The sequence below is a fragment of the Vespa crabro genome, chromosome 4, assembly GCF_910589235.1.
Source record: "Vespa crabro chromosome 4, iyVesCrab1.2, whole genome shotgun sequence".
Taxonomy (NCBI): Eukaryota; Metazoa; Arthropoda; class Insecta; order Hymenoptera; family Vespidae; genus Vespa; species Vespa crabro.
In genome coordinates this window covers 10,703,298-10,723,956 of record NC_060958.1, presented here as the reverse complement: position 1 = coordinate 10,723,956, position 20,659 = coordinate 10,703,298, and the positions used below count along the sequence as shown (strand labels likewise).

General features: G+C 35.3%; 1 protein-coding gene across 3 annotated transcripts in view; it reads left to right on the top strand.

Moving 5' to 3' along the window:
- The window catches only part of LOC124423754, a 35,226-nt gene that overhangs the window by 12,442 nt on the left and 2,125 nt on the right, over positions 1-20,659 (top strand). The window contains exons 2-13 of one of the 3 annotated variants that reach the window (XM_046961889.1): positions 8,962-9,233; positions 12,866-13,103; positions 13,186-13,294; positions 13,459-13,483; positions 13,576-13,756; positions 14,060-14,409; positions 14,852-14,918; positions 15,267-15,590; positions 15,823-15,976; positions 16,170-16,495; positions 17,504-17,617; positions 17,785-17,871. In XM_046961889.1, coding sequence (XP_046817845.1) covers positions 9,217-9,233; positions 12,866-13,103; positions 13,186-13,294; positions 13,459-13,483; positions 13,576-13,756; positions 14,060-14,409; positions 14,852-14,918; positions 15,267-15,590; positions 15,823-15,976; positions 16,170-16,495; positions 17,504-17,617; positions 17,785-17,871 — 1,992 coding nt within the window. In that variant the 5' untranslated portion in view covers positions 8,962-9,216. The remainder of the gene's footprint in view (positions 1-8,961; positions 9,234-12,865; positions 13,104-13,185; positions 13,295-13,458; positions 13,484-13,575; positions 13,757-14,059; positions 14,410-14,851; positions 14,919-15,266; positions 15,591-15,822; positions 15,977-16,169; positions 16,496-17,503; positions 17,618-17,784; positions 17,872-20,659) is intronic. The other 2 variants (XM_046961890.1, XM_046961888.1) reach the window with 2 other exon arrangements.

Sequence of the window (20,659 nt, the reverse complement as noted above, 5' to 3'; positions counted from 1 at the left end):
AGAGAGAGAGAGAGAGAGAGAGAGAGAGAGAAAAAAAGTATGAAAAAAGTAGGGAAAGAGAAAAACGATCTCGATGCGAGTATACATTCAATTTAATTCTTAATAAACTTATTGGACCAATCGTGAATGATTGAAATTTCTAACGAATGGTCTTATTTTGTATTCCTCGATGCGAAAGAAAAGAAAAGAAAAAAAAAAGAAGAAGAAGAAGAAGATGATGAAACAAGATGCATTTAAAAATATTAAAAATACAAATTGCGGCCTGTGCCGAATTAATGAATTAAAAAAAAAAAAAAAAAAAAAAGGAAGAAGAAGGAGGAAGAATATCTACGGTCACGAGGCGACACACATACCTGGTGGATAACTGTAGTTTCTGAACAATTAATTCCTACGATGGGATCTCTTCTCTCAGCGGATGCGTAACGTGCATCGAAGCGATGCGACTTTAATACCGTGCATATATCGGACGGAGAGGATAATTGCTCGTTAGCCGAATTGTCGATCCGAATATCGAGGATCGCGAAGAACGTGCCTCCGGGATTTGAGTCGAGTTTCGACGGCTTTCACCGAGAAAAACGAGCGAGTGATCTCTCTCTCTCTCTCTCTCTCTCTCTTTCTTTCTCGTGAATTTATGTTGGGAAATAAGAGAGATCGATGTTGAATTGATCATAGATCAATATTAAACATCTTGATTTTGTAATTTCGTAAATCTATCAAATCCTTACTATTTCTTAGACATTATTATAAATTTTCTCTTTACCCCCCCCCCCCCCCCCCCCCACTCCCTCGTCTTTAACTTTTTCCTTTCCTCCTTTTCCTTCGTACGCATAGCATTTCGTCGGAATTTTCCGAAGTACATACTCGAAGAGAATTCAACGAGTTCCGAGTGCGTTCTCCCTCTAGCTCGAAAGTATGTACAGAAGCAGCAGGAACAGCAGCAATAGTACCCCAGCCAACAGTGGTAGCGATAGCGGTAGCTGAGAGAGCCCGTGTACGGGCAAAACGAGCGCAATTAGTATCGCGAAACTGGAACGATCGGCGGCCAGGCGAGTCTTGAATATACATGAAAATTGAAAAACATTAATGCGCTGCTCGACCCCGCCTTCTTTTTAGCCGTAATATTTTTTTTTCCTTTTTTTTTTTTTTTTTTTTTTTAATGAACCTGTCGTAGAATTAAGAAAGAGAGAGAGAGAGAGAGAAATGCGGATATTTCGTAGAAGAGTTACCTCGAAATTTCTACGGTGGATATTTTAAAAAAATTTTAATTTCCGGTTTCTTTGGAACTACAAAATTTATTTGTAAATTTCCCGTGTGAATTTTACGTTAACGAACCTACCATTTCATTCCTTTTTCCTTCTTTTCTTTTTCTACTTCTTCTTCTTCTTCTTCTTCTTCTTCTGCTTCTATTTTTTTTTTTCTTTCCTTTTTCTCTCTTTTCTCGTCTCGTATACCAAAGACGACTCTCTTGAGATTCCTCTTAAGTCGAAGCGACTTTGCAGATGTTCGCGATTATGCTACGAGGGCATCGCGAGAACGAGAGAACGTGCCATTATTGTCGAAAATTGCACGTTGAATTGAAACGCGTGCCTTCGAAACGGCTTAAGGCGGTTCGCCCGCCATATGCCGTCTTTATGAACGTATTTCTCTTTTCCTTTCTTCTTTTTTTCTTTTTTTCTTTTCTTTTATTTTATTTTTCATCGTTCATAAAGAAGACAGATAGGAAATAAACAAGAAATGAAAAAAGAAGAAAGAAGAAAAAAAAATGAATAATTAATAACGTGTACGATTAGTCGAGTTAACAATCGGGAAAATAAATTAATTGAGATTAAAACTAAAGAGATAATTGATTGTAATTAATTTTCTAATTTAACAACCTATAACACAATTATTATTTCTAACTAAAAGAATATTATAATATAATATTAAACTTATCGTATAAGTTTAATTAAATATACACTTATATACGTACTATATATATATATATATATATATATATATATATATATTTTTTTTTTTTTTTTTCTATAATATTTAATACTATAGAAAATTTAACTTTAATAAACTAAACGACATATACTTTAAACTCTCTATACTAATTGCACGTATGATCAGTCAGTCAAGATTTACCCACTGGCAGTGGAGGCGGTCGCCTCGGGGCTCCCGTAAGACAAGGGCCCCAGCACGATAATATATATATTTATATTATATAATAAATTTAATTTAATATCCGACGGTCGATATATAATTTTTCCTTTTCTATTTGCGACTATAATCAAATTTATATTTCTCACTTTATCATTATGCATGAACAATCGAATCAAGAAAATATATAATTGTACATAATTGATTTATCTTAAATAGAGATTTTAAAAATATATAAAGCTTTCGATCTTTTCGATGTTAAATCCGTCATTGAGTATAACTGATATTAAAAAAAAAAAAAAAAAAGAAAAAAAAAGAAAAAAAACATTAAGAACTTCAGATATGAAATAACGATTAATTATTCCGATGATAAAATCGAAATATAATTTAAAAAATGTAAATGTAAATTTATAAATATGCAATTTTAAAAGTAACATTATTATGTAAAATGATTTCATGCTGAAGCTATTCGCATTTCCGCATCGTCAATGTATTTTATACGATTGCAATTTGAAATTCGATAGATAGAAAAAAAAAAAAAAAACTCATCCAGAAAGAGAGAAGTTTTTAGTGGAAGGATAAGATGCTTCGATAGGTCGGTCGAGTAGCATGCTTTTCCTAATGAAAAGAAATTAGCCGTATAAGAAGTAGGCAAACGTCGAAGTTCGTTGGCGTTGATGGATGTCAGTGACCCGCTGACACACATCTCTCTCTCTCTCTCTCTCTCTCTCTCTCTCTCTCTCTCTCTCTCAATCTTTCAAGTGCACGCACGTTTCTTACGCATCAGTGTGTCGTCGAGAGGAACGTCTTATATATACATATATATTAAAATATTTTTAAATTATTTTATATTACATTTTTTTAACTATTTTGTTTATACCATAATTTTATTTTATATCTATTAAAATTTTATATTTCATATTATAACATCTTATTTTGGAATATTCTTGGAAATATTCTACATTTCATATATATATATGTGTGTGTGTGTGTGTGTGTGTGTGTGTGTATGTGTGTTTGTATGCACATATAATATGTATATTTTATATGCATATATTTTATATGCAATAATTCTATATTTTAAAATATTCTAGAATATACATGAGTAAATATGCAAATTATAAAACTGCAGTTATAGGATCGACGATGAAAGTTTGTATATGCATACGTATATCGTTTTAACAACCATCCTACGTTACACCAACTCTTTTGTTCATTCTAACTTACCTATCGATGATCCCGCTATTCGTTTCCATCGGTTTTCCAACCACGTTCTCGGCCATGGCGATATCCGTGACGATTCGAAAGGCGTGACGTCTTTCAGAGTCAATATTTCTGCCGATTAACGACGTTCGAACGACGATGAAATGGAAGTAAAAAAATAGGAGAAACGAAAGTTGCCGATGATAAAAAGATCCCATTGGACTTTAACGATCGCAAACTCGTAGATACAAGTACATGCTAGCTATAAACGAGATCCAAAATTAAATCGAAGTTGAGATCTGATCTAAAACATATATAATAAAACGAACATATCGACTTATCGAAAAAAAGTATCAAGAAATTATAAATTCAATTGATATTTAAGAAATATATTACTTTAGAGAGAGAAAGAGAGAGAGAGAGAGAGAGAGAGAGAGAGAGAGAGGCAGTAAAATAACTTGGCTAGCTTATCACCTTTGTATATCACTTTCGAGAATCCTCTCATCTAAAGAGGGGAAAAATCCAGACAAAAAGAAACTCTTTCATCGTACGATGAACCTTTCTTAAGTGGAAGAATATCCACATATCTAGCATCGATAAACGCCTAGTAGTGGACGTTTCTATAAGAACAAAAGAATTATCGATCGGAGAAGAAAGAAATGATATCTATCGATCCAATATCTCTTTTGTATATTTCTCATTGAGCTGAAAAGTGAAAAAATTAAAAGCAAAGAATGAAAACTAGACAGATGTTAATCGAAATTATTTCGACGTGCCGACACTTTCGTGTACTCTTCTCTATCCCTTTTCGCCTTTGGATTTACCTATTTTTTTACTCAATTGAGATAAAAAAAAAAAGAAAAAAAAGAAAGAAAAAAAAAGAAGAAGAAGAAATAAAAAATGGCGAGAATTCTTGGATAATTTATTCCACGAGAAATGCGACAATTATTATTTCTATGCCGGAGAAGCAATATCGTTTATGATGCTCGCCAAACTCTCTCGAGGTTCTGTCCGGGTTCCGTTCTGTCTCTTTCTAGTTTGAAATAAGTAACAAACGAAAGAAAGAGAAAGCGAGATAAAGAAAGACGAAGAACGAGACCATTAACGAAACGTTCGTTCCAGCACACGTTACATACATACGTCGCAAAGGCTTGTTCGTTCGAGGCGTTTCGAGGAGAGCGCGTTTTCCTTGCCGTTCATTCGAGTCAGAATCATTCGGTCGGTTTCAACGTCGTAAAAGCGATGAGCAATGTACGCGACTCGAAGGCCGTTTCGTTATTACCGCCTTTACCTCGACTGCTTCGTTCGCTCCGACGAATGAATAATGTCTTTTCGTGGATTATCGTGTGCTCGAAAACTATTTCAAGTTATTTTTCTTTCGCTTTTTTTTTTTTTTTTTTTTTCTTTCCTGCGCAAGCTTATCAACAATGAGTGAACGCTATTTTTAGAGGGTAAAAAAAAAAAAAGAAGGAGAAGTAATATAGAAATGGTTTAGTAGATAACCGCACGAGATAGCTCTTGGAAAAATATGAAATAACTTGAAGTAAATAGATTGAATTTTTTTTGATATATATATATATATATATATATATATATATATATATATGTATATATATATATATATAATACATAGATGATAAAAGAGAAAAAAGGTACGACCCAGAAAGAGATGATTTTTCACGAGTAAATAAAATCGTTCCCGTTAGAATGTTGCGAGAAAATTATTTGCTACGTTCTTAGAGCAGATCGGAATAATCCAACTGTGGATCGGTGCTTCATCGTAGGCAATCTAGAGAAGACTGACTGGAGTTAAAACTTTACTGCGAAGAGACGATCACCGTTACCGTTCACCGCAAACACAACGATTGACCTTGTAGTTCTGTCACCTTCATCTCTTTCACTATGTTTCTCTTCGTTTCTTATTCTCTTCCCCCTTCACCCCGCTCCCCGCTCTCTCTCTCTCTCTCTCTCTCTTTTTCTACATCTCTCAATATCTTTGAATTTCTATGCCGCTCTTTTTTTCTTGTAAACAGAAAGGAAAGAAATTAGTTCATCTTAAGCAGAAATAAAAATCGACGTGCGAATGAGATACAATCAGGCAGACCTCTTTCTTTTATGAAACAAATGAAACAAAAAAAAAAAATAAAAAAGAAAAAACAAGAAAGAAAGAAACCGTTATAGCAATCAAAGTTATTACTCACGAAAATAATTTATACGTCGAATGATTCGTTCTCGCACGAGAAACTTTTTTTTACGATGGAGGATAGATCGCGAATCGAATGATTAAAATAAGAAAAAGAATCAAAGGTGGAGAGAGTCGATTTTGTATTTTTCTATAGTAAATACGATAGACAGATAAACCGCAGACTTGATCGAATGTATGGAGCTTTTCTTGCTTTCCGTTTCGCTTCAATGCCACACATCCGTCGTCTCTGTGTCTATTTATTTGTCATTGACTTTGAACCTTCGACCGGTATGTTACGTGTCTATTTGTATAAGTTGGTTCATTCGATCGATACAAAAATGATTACATCGTACTAGACATATGTGTGTACACATATGTACGTATATTATATATATTGCATATATGTATATATGTATATATATATATATATATATGTATGTATGCATGTATGTATGTGGCATTTATTTACATGCTCAATGTGTTTCATAACGAACGTCGACGAGAGAACGTTTCTCAAAGACGATTTAACGATAACAAAATCTGACGTTAAAAAATTTATATAACTTACACTTATAATAAATCATTGTTAATTACATTAGAAAAAAATATATTTTTATCATGAAATTACTTATTCAAATGATCTCATTCGGACTATTTATTATCGTTACAAAACATTCATTACAATGACTAATATGTATTCTCTTTGTTTCATTGAAAAAGAAACAATAGATATTGTCCCTTATATCGTTTTACTATTTGAAAATTCGAAGGATTGTTTGTTCTGTAAAAAAAAGAGAAAAAAAAAAAAAAAAGAAAAAAATAAAAAAGAAGAAAAATTAATTTCAAGGCAAGCGAGATGAGAGATAGAAATTGAGGGAAGAAATAAAGGAAAAAAGAAACAAAAAAAAAAAAAGAACGGAAGGTAAGGAGTGGAATGGAAGGGAGGGAAAGGGAAGGAGGAGAAGACGATAAGGAAAGAGACGAGAACGATTTCGAAGAATCGACGTTAACCACCCGCGGCAACGAACGGCCTCGTTTTATTCGTCGATTTCCTCCGAAGTCTCACCAATAAATACGGAAATATCGGAAAGCATCTCTTCGATGGCAGGTCGTTCACCTTTCAATATCAAATTAGAAAGAAACGAGAATGATAAATAGACAGAGAGAAAGAGAGAGAGAGAGAGAGAGAGAGAGGGAGAGAGAAGGAAGTAAAAGAGATCGATGATTGGGGATTAATTAGCGACGATTCTGTGATCAAAGGAGGCCGGCTAATCAAATTTTGTTGATGGCTATAGAAATAATTGCATCTTACTCTTTGAACATAACCATTAAACTATCTTGAAAAGCAATGAAATTCATTGATAAAATCTCAATGATAATATGACTTTGATAAAAATATATTAATTCTATGAGATATTGAAAGACTTTTAAAATAAAATAGAAAATATATTGAAGGATAATAGAATTAGAAGGTCGATCGATAACAATGAGAAATTTTCCTTTGGAATTATAATACTTAAAGATTATTTTAGTCGGTCATTCAGAGATCCAAAGGGTCATATGGAACGTCCACCTTGGCAACAATGTGGAGAAAGCTGATGCAAGACTGGAAAGAACACGGAAAAGGCACGCCCTGGGACGAGCGTTCTCGTCCTTTCTAGTATATATCGTATCCGCTCCACCTTCTTTACCATGAAAGGAAGAGAGAGAGAGAGAGAAAGAGAGAAAGAGAGAAAGAGAGAGAAAGAGAAAGATATTCGTGGCAAGTTGAAAAGGCGAGGTGGCACGATTCACCTATAAACTCAATATATTTCAATCGTTTCCTTTCGTTTCGAGACGTAGCTCGCGAAGATATCGTGAAATGTTGCGACACCGATATAGAAGAAAACAAGTTTTCTTATTTAGAACGTTTAGTTTTAAAAATATACTAGCTCGATTCTACTTCATGGATAAGATTTACTTATCAACACTATTCAAGGACGTTTCGAGAAATTCTATTCGTTCGTAATCAAAAGTATCAATTAAAATCTTTACGATTCAATTTTTTCTTTTTCCACTCTTATCAATTATAATTATATTATATATCTATATTAAGTAAAGCTCATATTTTTTTTTTTTTTCTTTTTTTCTTTTTTCTTTAATATTAAAAATATCGTATATGAATGAATTAAATTAAGCGACGATAAAATAAAATAGAATTTAAATAATACATATAATCATGGGATTTCAAAGTTATAAAGCACTTATAAAGGAGATTAAGAAATTATTTAAATAATGAATTGCTTACGTATTCGATTATTAATAATAATCATCGTTAATCATGTCGATCTTGAATAGTAATTTGGATTATTGAAGGCATTTAATCGAACGGAAAGTTTTTCATGCAAATTGAAAAACCGGTAGAGGAAGTAGGTATATTTCGCGAAAGTCTGAACACTCGCGTGACTCACGTTGACGACAGTTCATTAGCCGACCGATCGGTTACTTATTCGCCTACACAGATAGAGATAGAGAGAAAAAGAGAGACAGAGAGAGAGAGAGAGAGAGAGAGAGAGAAAACATTAATTTGCATTATTACGAGAGATGCAAGGTGAATACGAATAGAATATCAATGAATTTCCGATGACCTTTAATCGTACATGAATCTACACGAATTCTAAAGATAAAGAAGTATGCAAAAAAAAAAAGAAGAAGAGGAACGATGTGCTATCGCACGTAAAAGGAATATAGCTTTCTTCTTTCTCTCTCTCTCTCTCTCTCTCTTTTTTTTTCTCACTCTTTCTCTCTATTTTCTCTATGTATACATTGAACAAGAGAGCCTCGTGCCGAGAGGGTACTTAACGTGCCAATTCGGCCGTAACGAAAACGAATTTTATTCGAGAAATTGTAACGCCACGCGCGATTCGCCATAACGGGTTCCTAAAGAGGCAAAAGGGTAGATAGGGTGGGGAGGAGGAATAGGAACAGAGAGAGAGATAGAAAGAGAGAGAGAGAGAGAGAGAGGGAAGGAGGAACGTGAAACTCGTTCATGTGACTTTATAAGAGATTAGATCGTTTGGAAAGTGGGGTTTGGAATTCAAAGAGGAGAGGGACAACAAACTATAATATCGTCGATGCGTTTCGTCGTTAATATGCTGCTAATATAAAAAAAAAAAAAAAAAAAAAAAAAAAAAAAAAAAAAAAAAAAAAAAAAAAATGCAACAAAAATTAAAAAAAAGAACAGTAAAAAGAAATTCGATTTCTATCTATCGTAAATTCATTCGACTCGCTGTCGAGCTTTGCTGCCGAGAGTAGTAGCCTGTTATATTATACTCGCGAGATTAATCTCTGTCCTTAGCATGGGCACGCGTACTCTCTCTCTCTCTCTCTCTTTCTCTCTCTCTTTCTCTCTCTCTCTCTCTCTCTCTCAAATGCTCGTCTTGCTTTTACAGGCTTTTCTCGCTTCGCGAGTTCTACCTCGTTCAATTCTATTCGAGACCGGTCCCCGGCCTCCTCGTGCATGCCGTGAAATTATCATAGACCGTGGACGGAATTGAAACCTTCCCCCTTACCTCCCCATTAGTTCCCCCCTTTCTTCCACTCCCCTGTATTTTCTATACTAGTCAGGACCCCTGTTATTATTACACTTACACGCGTAAGCGATGCATACGCGAATGGAATGCAAATAAGAAGAGGAACGAGCTACGATGCATTCTAATAATGGGTAGGTAGTAGTAGTAGTAGTAGTAGTAGTAGTAATACATAGTAGTAGAGTAAAGAGGGTGTAACGTAACTTTGTAATCGAAATTACGTGCCTCGTAAATAGGATGACGTTACGATCCAAAGAAGAGAGAAAGGGATGGAGGATGAGAGAGAGAGAGAGAGAGAGAGAGAGAGGGAGAGTGAGTGAGCAAGCGTTGATCAGGACGGTAAATTGGGATAGAATCTATAGTAACATTTTAATGTTTACGATTATTACGAAAGACTTTAAAATAAAACGATTGTTTTCTCCCCTTTGTTTCAAGTCGCATAATTTTATACGAAAAATATCTAAATACTTTGAATTGTCGATTAGTCAGAACGGCGATAAACTCATGTTAAAAGTATTTACTCTTTTATTCTCGATGGAGAATGATCAATTTTTTTATTCCAGAAATTTACGGAAATGATATCTAATTTCTTCTACTGCTGCTTCTTCTTTTTCATTTTCCTTTATACGTATAAAGTGGAACCGGTTTCAACACACGGCTCTCCCTTTGTTCTCCGAAGATCGCGCGAAAATACGCGTCATACGTCTACGATCGCGGTCTCATTATAACCGACTATACTAGAGTGCCTTCTTTCCGTATAATCGCTCAATTTCAAAAGAGAGCAGAGCAGATTCGTCCGCTAAACCGGTTCGAATTAAATTCTCAGGAGAGAGATAGAGAGAAATATTTTGCACATGAGTAAATATGTATATATATATATATATGTATATATAAAATATAATCTATACATATATAATATATAGATTAATTATTTTAATATTATATATTATTATACATATTTATAACATAGGTACGTGTATATATATATATATATATATATATATATATATATATATATATATATAGTAAGTGCATATACGTGCATAACAATGTGCAATACAAGATCTACGTATCGAATTTCTTTAAATTTGCTTTCGATTTTATGCACAAGTATTGTGCAGGCAATCCGAAAGGAACGAAACGAATTGTTACGGTGTCTGCCCTTTGTCAGGCTCTTCGTGTCACGTGAACTCTTGGAACGAAATAATGAAAACTTGTTAGCATAAATGTCCGTGAAAAGAATTTTGATAATTGAGATTAATACATTAAGTATATATGTGAGTATTTTATATATTACGAGAAGTCAATGTCGCATTGGTACGTGACGATTTAGAGACGTATAACAGTCGTAACACTTTCGTGAGCTCGATCGTCAAATGGCGATATCGACAACGCTAACGGTATGTACACGTATCTCTGTATATGTATATATATATAAATATATATATATATATATATATATATATATATATTTCTCTCTTTCTTTCTCTCTTTATGAACGGATGCGAATTCTCGTTATTATTACTATTCATAATAGTCGCGGGTGTGCCATCGAAGGAAAAAGAAAAAAAAGAAAACAACAAAAAGGAAAAAAGAATTACCCGTTTTTATTGACGCTTCTTCTGTTGCTGCCTATTGTCAGAATGTTACACAATGATTCCAGTTGACATCACCTATGTACACTTCGCAAAAAAATTGACGCAAAATACAAGTCCCTGGCCCCGTTTTTTCTCTTCTCTTTTCTTCCTATTTCCTTAATAAACGATGTTTTTTTAATTGTACTTGAAAAAAAGAAAAAAAAAGAAAAAGAAAAAAAAGAAAAGCTTGAGAAACGATCGTGATCGGTAACTCTTTGATTTCGTTTGAAAAATGATGTTTGAAAAGGATCGAGGAAAGTTTAAAAATCTCTAAAACTATTGAATTTGGACTTAAGGATATCCGTCTTTCTGTCTGTCTGTCTGTCTGTCCAAATCTGATTTTATCGATACTATACATTGAATTTCCTAAGAAAGAAGATTAATAGAAAAAGGAAAAGAGATAAACGTCACGTCGAAAGCTATTTGGCTTATAGTCGTCGAAAGGTATTCGCGTACTGAGAAATGGAAGGATCGATATCAGCCACGGTCTAATCTCGTGCCAAAAAGCTAGAAAAGGATGGATCGTCGGTCGAACTTTCGGTCCTAGTGAAGTTGTCGAGACGTCTACGAGAAAAATAATGTTCCCCTTGAGATAGATAAAAAAGAGAGAGAGAGAGAGAGAGAGAGAGATTGAGACATAGTTATCGAAGATGGCAGTCGGAGTGATGCTACCCTTACTACTTTTTTCATCGATGTTCAGGAATAAAGAGAACTAGAAAGAGAAAAGGAAGGAACAAGCATAGATAAGAACAGGAAGAAAAAAAAAGAAAAAGAAGAGAATCGTATAAAAGAAAAAGAAAAAAAAAATATATATATATATAGTTATATTCTATACCATACAAAAATAATAGAACAGATAAAGAGAGATGGAAGAAATTGAGGGAAATAAGGAATTAAATGAAAGGAGAAAGAGAAAATATTAGAAAATAAATCGTTTAGCAAGTAATTTCGTTGTAATATTTACAACTCTTTCTAATGATAGTCATTTACTATCATCCTACATCATTCTACGATCTCTCATATAAAAAGTCATTGCGCATAATCTTTTCGATATCCAAGAGAAAATGAATTCTCTATTTCATTACGTACTATTGTATATGTATAATATATCTTTCTCTGAACTCTCATCTTTTCTTACTATTTCACGGTGAAATTCATAAGGAAAAAATATATTATATATATTTTTTCTATAAGATATATATATATATATATATATATATATATATTATTAGTAATTATATATATATATATTTATTTTCCTTAAAAGAATTTGTATTATAAGTTATTCTTCAATTTCTTTTTTTTTATTTCGTTTCTTTTTTTGTTCTTTTTTTTTTTTTACTTCTTTTTGACCTTATCGAAAACTTAAAAATTTTTAAACACACGGAAACGTGCAATGAGATAATGGTGGTTGACTAAAGTTAAACGAAAGATAACAAATACGTAATAGTACTATTTGATTGTGTTTTAAGTATCTACTTAAAACATAACGATAAGCAGAGCATGACATACGGCCGCGCATTTAATGACTTTAGTTACGCGGAAATACGATCTTACTATCTATCCGCAAATATGAGGTACACGCTTACAGGTAGGAAATACGATGAAATTTGATCGTGTATTACATATATAGATATAGTAATAGAGAATTCACCATCCGGAGTGTTCATGGGCATAGAGGAAAGGTCGGAAATCAATCGGAAATGTAAGTAACGTGCGGTCGTACCGCCAACCGCCTGCGAAAGGTATACAGAAACAGAATAATACCTACGCTAACTTTCTACGAGTTTCTGTGAATATCATGACAATTCGTCGTTCTCTTTGTCATCATTTTGCTCCATAATAATAATAATAATTATTATTATTATTATAATTATTATTATTACAGGGGAGTTTCACACACGATTTCACAAAGTACCATCGTACTGGAAAAACTATGATGAGAAAGTAAAATCTCTTTTATGCAATACTCTATGAAGAAAAAGTTGAGATTAATTACCTGTCCATTTTGGTTATGGATATATATTTATATCCTATGAAAATCTATATACGTTTCTTCTTTTCCATGTTTGGCAAAAGTTTGTGATGTAAGAATAGGCAATATCCAGGCATCCTTCGATGTTTTACAGATCCGGTGGCTCATCCAGCGCGTCTAGTGCTGGAACGGGATCATCGAACGGTGCAGGTCCTGGAAATCCGGTGGGAGGCGGCAGAATGGCCGTCATCGGTGTTACCAGGAACGTTAGATTGAGACGTCGAGGTGCATCCGGTTTCGGCTTTTCATTGAGAGGTGGTAGAGAATACGCGGCTGGATTTTACATCAGTAACGTTCAACCTGGTGGCGAAGCTCATAGAAATGGATTAAGGGTCGGTCAAATTAAATCGATGACATTAAGAACAAGATTTATTTTCAATTTATATTCAACTGACTTATACTTGTTCGTTATAGGTAGGAGATCAAATCCTCAGGGTAAATGGATATCCGGTTGAAGATGCCGTGCATCAGGAAGTTGCACTTTTGGTGAAAAATCAGCAGGTCCTCGTACTGAAAATCCGAAGTAATTATATTATTTTATTATTTACATTTTTTAAGATGAATTTCAAGCTAGTTTAATCTAATTTCGAGAAAATTTCTTTATTTCTTTTTTTTTTTTTTTGAAGCGGGGAGGAAGGGAGAATGAGAAATAACGAAATATCATCTCAATTTTTCTCTCTGTTACAGGCGTAGGGATGATACCGGTGAAAGAGTAAGTAACAATCGTTAATTAAAAGTTCGACGAGTGTATCAAATCCACCACGATGATTCTTTCGTTCTAAAAGTCGTTTACGATTCGTAAAGCAATCCAAACGATCCGGTTACCTGGCACATGGTGCAACAGCAGCAACAACAGCTGCAGTACAACGAGACTGGTGTGGGAGCCGTTCCAAACAGTGAAGTTAGAATTCGAATACTCGTCGGTGAGAAAGGTCGCCTTGGCTGTGGTGTTTGCCGAGGCATCGTACCTGGCCTCACCGTTCAGGTTGGATGAACCTATGCACATAAAACCAACTGTTTTCAAAACTGATGCTAATATATATATATATATATGCTAATACATATACATATATATGTATATATGTATATGCCTATACGTATATACCATATCGAAATATTGCAAGAATATCATATTAATTTTATATATTACGTAACATAAGATAAGAAGATAATGCGCTTAAATCATTTGATATCGATTCGTACCATTGAGATCGTAATGAAAGTGCGATCTAATTAAGACTATCTAAGAAAACATTTGTACGATAAAATTATTCGAACGAACGTATAGGGTACAAGGGAAGGTGGACCTGCTCGAGCAGCTGGCTTGAAAGCTGGTGACGTGATCGTTTGGTGCAATGGACAACGATTGACGGATCTTCCATTTGAAAGAGCCATAGAGGTAATGAGAGGATCGGCTGTCCTTGATCTGATCGTTCAACGACCACCACCCAATCATCTCTACGATTGCCCGGAACCACTCTGGACTCGAGGTTCGAGCGGTTATGATTCCGAAACTTCGAGCATTGTTGCGACCAGTCCGTCGCCTTTACAAAATCCTTCCTCGTCTCCTCAACATCATCGAGATCCTAGAATGCAAACACGATATCCGCGAGAAGATAACTGCAATCGAAACGGCAGGTAAGATGATCTCAACGAAATCATTACCAGACGATAAAACTTTATTTTTATCCTCGATCAATCAATCCATAAAACAATAAATAAATGATCGATAACGTCAATGCATTAAAGCGTAATCGAGATTATCGAAGCTTATCGATAATTCGTTCATTCGTTGAATAGTCTACTATGTCAATGAGATGTATCTACGATTAGTCATATATTTCTTTTTAAGTATATTATATTATTGTTCATCGATGAACGCGAATCAAGAGAAAGTTCGTCCTATTAATAGGACATTTCACGATAACTATCGTGAAACCAATGGATTCCTAAGCATCGTTTGAATATCCGCCAGGCTCTAACCGAGCGTTACTAACATAAATCTTCCGACGGGATTCATTTTATCGAGATTAGAAAGTCTCGATGTGAGTGAGCTCATACTTTGTTTCTCGGCCATTAGGATCTGCTGCCCCCTCGCACTGTCCACCAGCAGCTGCACTTCTTCCGAATGGTCTCACGTGGATCAGGTAAGGGATAGAGAGATGGTTATTCATCATCGACCAAGTGCTCTCGCTCTAATATCTCTTAATTATGCATATGCCATGCGATCCTCGTGTCTGTTCTGTTTATCTGCGCTGTCTCTCTCTCTCTCTCTCTCTCTCTCTCTCTCTCTCTCTCTCTCTCTCTCTCTGTCTCTGCCTCTCTCTCTCTCTCTCTTTATTTTTATCCTCGAAGACGACGAACGACGGTCGTAAGTTAATTTATATCAAATTACCTCATCGAAAGCCAAAGAAAGAAAGAAAAAAAAGAAAAAGAAGATAGAGCTCCGTCGGAACAGAAAAAAGACAGAAAATATATCGAAACTCGATTTTTAGGCACAAGAATGGATACGAAAAGCGAATAACACGACTGTCATTCGTGTGAACCAGAATCAGGGGCTAGTGCAGAATCAAAATCACAGACAAGTACCACCGGGTCATCGTCGTTTGAATTCCCGTGGGAATTATGAAGATGAGATCGACAATGAGCCACTCTACGATCCTGTAGCGCCAAGGATCGATTACGAGGTACACGATTTCGATGCAAATCCAAGGGACGAAGCCAATCGTCGTTTAGCCTATCGACGCGACAATATCAGACAACAGGATGTCATTTACGATGGCCCTGCGGACGAATTGCCCCTTTATCATGCTTCCAAGGTAAGCAAAAAAGGAAATACCTAACTTTTTCTTTTTATCTCCTCTAAAGCCTTTAGAATAGACTTCCTAATACAAGTTTCCTCGACTTATTACTTTGCTCGGAGCGTTCTCTTCACTTTTTCTTTTTATTATCTTTTTCTTCTTCTCCTTATTCTTCCTTTCGTTCATGGACGTACCTTATAATTCTTTCCGTTAACTCTCTTCCTTTCGTTTTTCTATTTCTTTTTTCTAGGAAAACGAGCAGCACGATGTTAATCGATTGGCAGAACTGCAATTGGTACAGAGACAGACCGAAACGGAGAGGAAGACGATAACGACTGTGGAGGTTCATCAATCCATTTGTCCTCCGGCTCCTCCACCACCTCTTCCATATAAATGGCCAGCAGGTTTGTTACGAGCTATGTTGATTTATAAATAACCTATATAAATATATGTTTCCATACATGTCTATGGAAAGAAAAAAAGTCTATGCTAGAAACCTAACATATTACGTATATCAAAACTCGCGTTAGAAAGTGTAAAAAATTAATAAGAAGACTCGAACGTTACGTTATCCTTTCCTTTTTATTATTTCGACAGACGCTAAGCCTATGAACGCGATGGGAATGCAAATGGGTAGCACAATGTCGATGGGTAGTACAGGATCAACGGAAACCGAATCCAGTCTTGAGTCTTCCTGCAGCAAGGATTCAGCATCAACTTCCTCGTCTTTGTCAACGTCGTCCTGCGAGCCACCTTCTTCTACTATTTCCTTTGGTTCAACCACTGCCGCATCCACTGGATCAAACAAGACCAACGAAAGCCCGTCAATTACTACGCGTGGATCGAATTTACGAACATCGCCTATAGCCAGCACAGATCTAAGCACTGCCATAACTCAAGAATTACAAAGGCGAGCTCAACAGGTACTCAACGTCTCCTCCGATTATTTCGATCATTATCCACCTTTTAATTAAGAGAAATACAAAAAGATACGACAACGACGACGACTACGACAACGACTACGACTACGACGAAGATGACGATGACGATGACGATGACGACGAAGACAATGATGATGATAATGATGATGATGATGATGATGATGATGATGATGATGATGATGATGACGGCGACGACAGAGACTCACCATTTACGGGTTCGATCCAAGTCAGAGATCGGAAAAAAACAAATATCGTAATAAGGGAAATTCCATCGGTTCGATTATTACGTTGATACTAACTCTCTATCTATCTATCTATCTATCTATCTATCTATCTATCTATTTCTTTATCTCTCTCTCTCTCTCTCAATCTCTCTCTCTCTCTCTCGCTCTTTCCTTATGATGAAGTAGGAACTGACATTCTCCTTCGATTTCCTACGAAGATTCAACGTTTCCCTTGTACTGATCGAAGGAGTAGGCAGCGATAGAAAAGGAGGGAAAGGCAAGGATGCCTCGCAATCCGTTCAACGTTACGTCGTTATTAGCATTTCGAAACAAATCACATTCTAATGAAGTGTAAAGAAAATGTCGGTTATTTCTTTCCGCAGCCACACCGTATTCTTACGCATTGCCTTATCTCTTCTTTCGATTCATATATATGTACATGTGTATGTACGAAGCATATAAATCGAGGATTAGAGACCCAACGTTGTTGTAAACATCGATCGTACGATGGTTTTACGAGCGACTCTTGCTGTAGTAAGCGTACGTTTGGTATGCGGAATTTCACAAATGTTAACATACTCTTTTCGTGAGTTCGAGCATGACATATCGTTCATGATTTTGCGTAGGTAGACACGAGATGCAAATCGATGAAAAATCCTTGATAAATCTATGTATATATCGTTTATATGCATTTTCTTTTTCTTTGTTTTCTTCTTTTTTTTTCTTTTTTTTTTTTCTTTCTTTTTTTTTTTTTTTTCTTATTTAGAGAAGTATGAACGCAGCTAAAGCGGAAGCTTCGAAGGACAAAACATCTGAACCTCGGAAAGTACCAAATCCAGAAGTACTTAGGGCGCAAGAACAAAAAGTGACCCACGACAAGGTTAGTTTCTTATATTGTTTAAATCAAATTAAAACTTTCCCATGATATAAAAGAAACAAAAACGAAGAGAACCGATCGACACGGTAGATTTAACAAGTAAATCATTCGTGAAACGCTTGCTTTTCCTATTTTCCTTATTTTATCTTCGCTCATATTATCTGTTTCAGTTAATGGAAGAGTTTAAGCGAGCGCATCGAAAGATGTTCAATGCCGCACAGCAGAGGGTCCAATTTTCAGATCAAGTTACCGAGCCGGTAAGAGAATCGATCGTCCTTAATTTATGATAAAGTCAATGTTCTCTTACGCTCGCTCTCTCTCTCTCTCTCTCTCCCTCTCTCTCTCTCTCTCTTTACCCCCCACCACCACTCTCCGTTCGTCTATCTCTTACTCGCATATTTCTTTGATTTCACGAATTTAATCGAATCATCGAAGAACCTCGGGAAAAGACTTTTTACACGATGTTGACCTAAATGTTGAACGTCACATGCTATTTATTATCAGTAATCTATGCTATAGCATTGCATTCGCGATAAAAAAAATATTATCTCTGAGTTAAATCGAGCATATAACAGCTACCGTAACAGATATCCTTCGTTTACCGTTCGTATTACGTATCGCGACGAACGCGATCGAATTCGATTGATTATTTTTTCCGATAATCACCGATCGCTCTCGAGAAGACATACGTTTATCAAAGTTTCAGTGAATTCAGTGAATGCTCAGTAGAGCAAGCATTTTATCGTACAGATCGTTACCAACGACGTAACTCGTAATTACTTTATATTAGAAGGCTTTCTCTATTTTCCTTTTTTCTTTTTCTTTTAATTTTTTTTTCTTTTTTTTTTCTTTTTTTCTTTTTTTAACGCTTAATTACCGAAAAGATCGACTAAAAAGGGAAATTTTAGTTTCAACGAAGTGAAAGCAAGAATATAACGAGTATCATCAATTGCTACGAACATTCGCAATCGTATTTAGGATTAATAACATACATACAGATAAAGTGATTCGTATATATAAACTTTCCGACGCCGATTACGTATTAAATTTCGTGTCACTGTAGAAAAAAAAAAAAAAAAAAAAAAAAAAAAAATACCCCAAACTTTTAGAGATTAAAACTTTTAAAATCATCTTATGAAATAAATTTTCTTCTTTCCACTTACTCTACGGTTTTAACGATCTGCGTTAGATATAGTAAATAAAAAAAAAAAAAAGGAAATAGATATTAACAAAACCATAAAAAGTGTATCGACTCAAAATCACGTAATAATGAATAAATAACATAATATTGATCTAATTAAAATTATATACCGGATATATGAAGTTAACTTAATTCAAATATCATCATCGCGATAATTAACACGACGAATGATCTTACGAAACGATAAATATCAAATTCCAAAAATGGAAAGAGAGAGAGAGAGAGAGAGAGAGAGAGAGAGAAAGAAAGAGAGAGAGAAACAGATAGATTCATTTGATGACAAAATGGAACGAGCTTTGAAGATTTTACGTTCTAGTCGAGTCAAGTCGAATAAGTGCGCGCGCGCAGTCTCTTAATTACACAGTCTACGTTAGTAAGGACCTGCCGGAGCAAACAGATAAGAGCACAAAATTATAAAGTCACCGTAATATGCTCTCTCTTTTTCTCTCTCTCTCTCTCTCTCTCTCTTTCTCTCTGCTTCTCTCTCTGTAAATATATAGTCGTGTGGAACGAAATCCACGACAAACATTGCAGAGGATGTAACGAACGTACATCTACACGAATAAATGTATACATGTATTGGTCTACACACAAATACACACCTGCAGGTTTCCTCGCGATACGATTATTTAGTTGCGACGTTGGTACCGTCGAAACGACGTTCACGAGATAGAGCGAGGTAGTTTGCACCTTAAAGTCACGAGCATTGCATCGCTTTGTCACGCGTTTTCTCTCTCTTTTTCTTTCTGTATTTCTTTCTATTTCTCTCTCTCTCTCTCTCTCTCCCTCTCTCTCTCTTTTCTTATTTCTTCTTCGAGTTCAATCGGTGAGACAGATTGACCACCGATGATTTGTTCGAAAAGATAAATTCGACGATAAACGAAGTTCCCCTTTTATCGTATCGCATACGCGAGCCTTACAGTGATTAATTATTTCACGTCAAAAGCGTAAATAACATCTTGAAAATGAATTAGAGGTGTGTGCGTGCGCGTTAATACATGTACGTATGTATATAGAGTTGAACGTAGTGTATATTACACATAAAGACAGATGATGTCTTATCCTTTGGATAGAATTAATCCTATCGATCTTTATTAACGAGTATCGTTATAATTACTCGATCCTCTTTTCTCTTTCTATTTCTCTATCAAACGCAACGATTAACGAGCCACCGCCACGCTCTCGGGAGCATCTTCGACGACTTTCTCCGAGTTCATCGATTTCATAGTCAGCTGTAGAAAGGATCATAGAGGGAGGGAAAAAGAAGGAGCAAGCAAAAAGAAAAAAAAAACACAACAACAACAACAACAAGAAAAAGAAAAAGTTAAATAAAAGAGAGAAAGAAGAAGAGACTGTGAAACTCAATAGGCCGATCGGCACCTTTCTTTCTTTCGTTACAATCTAAAACAGTGCTTAACTTCTAATGCTAGTCGAGAAAACGCATGTAAAAGTTAGTCTAACGAGACTCTTATTAACGTATTATCGTCATTGCTTTTTCTTATCGTCGACTAGTTGGGTGCTATCGAAGCGTGAGTCGGATACTCTTAACGCGCGTGTGTGTGTGTATATATATATATATATATATATATATATGTATGTATTATACCGATCGATTTGTAATAATAATCGGATAAGCAAGCTCAGTCCTTCGATGTCCACGCGTGCGAACGGACGTCTAGTATTTCTTTTTCCTCTCGTTTGATTTACTCGTCTTTCTTTCTCTCTCTTTCTCTCTCTTTCCTTTCTTTTTCTCTCTTTCTATCTTCTTGCATTGTCGGTTTCTTGCGAATTACGGCAGACGCGCAAAATAATAGGAGTCTCTTACATAAGAACGCGAAGGAGCG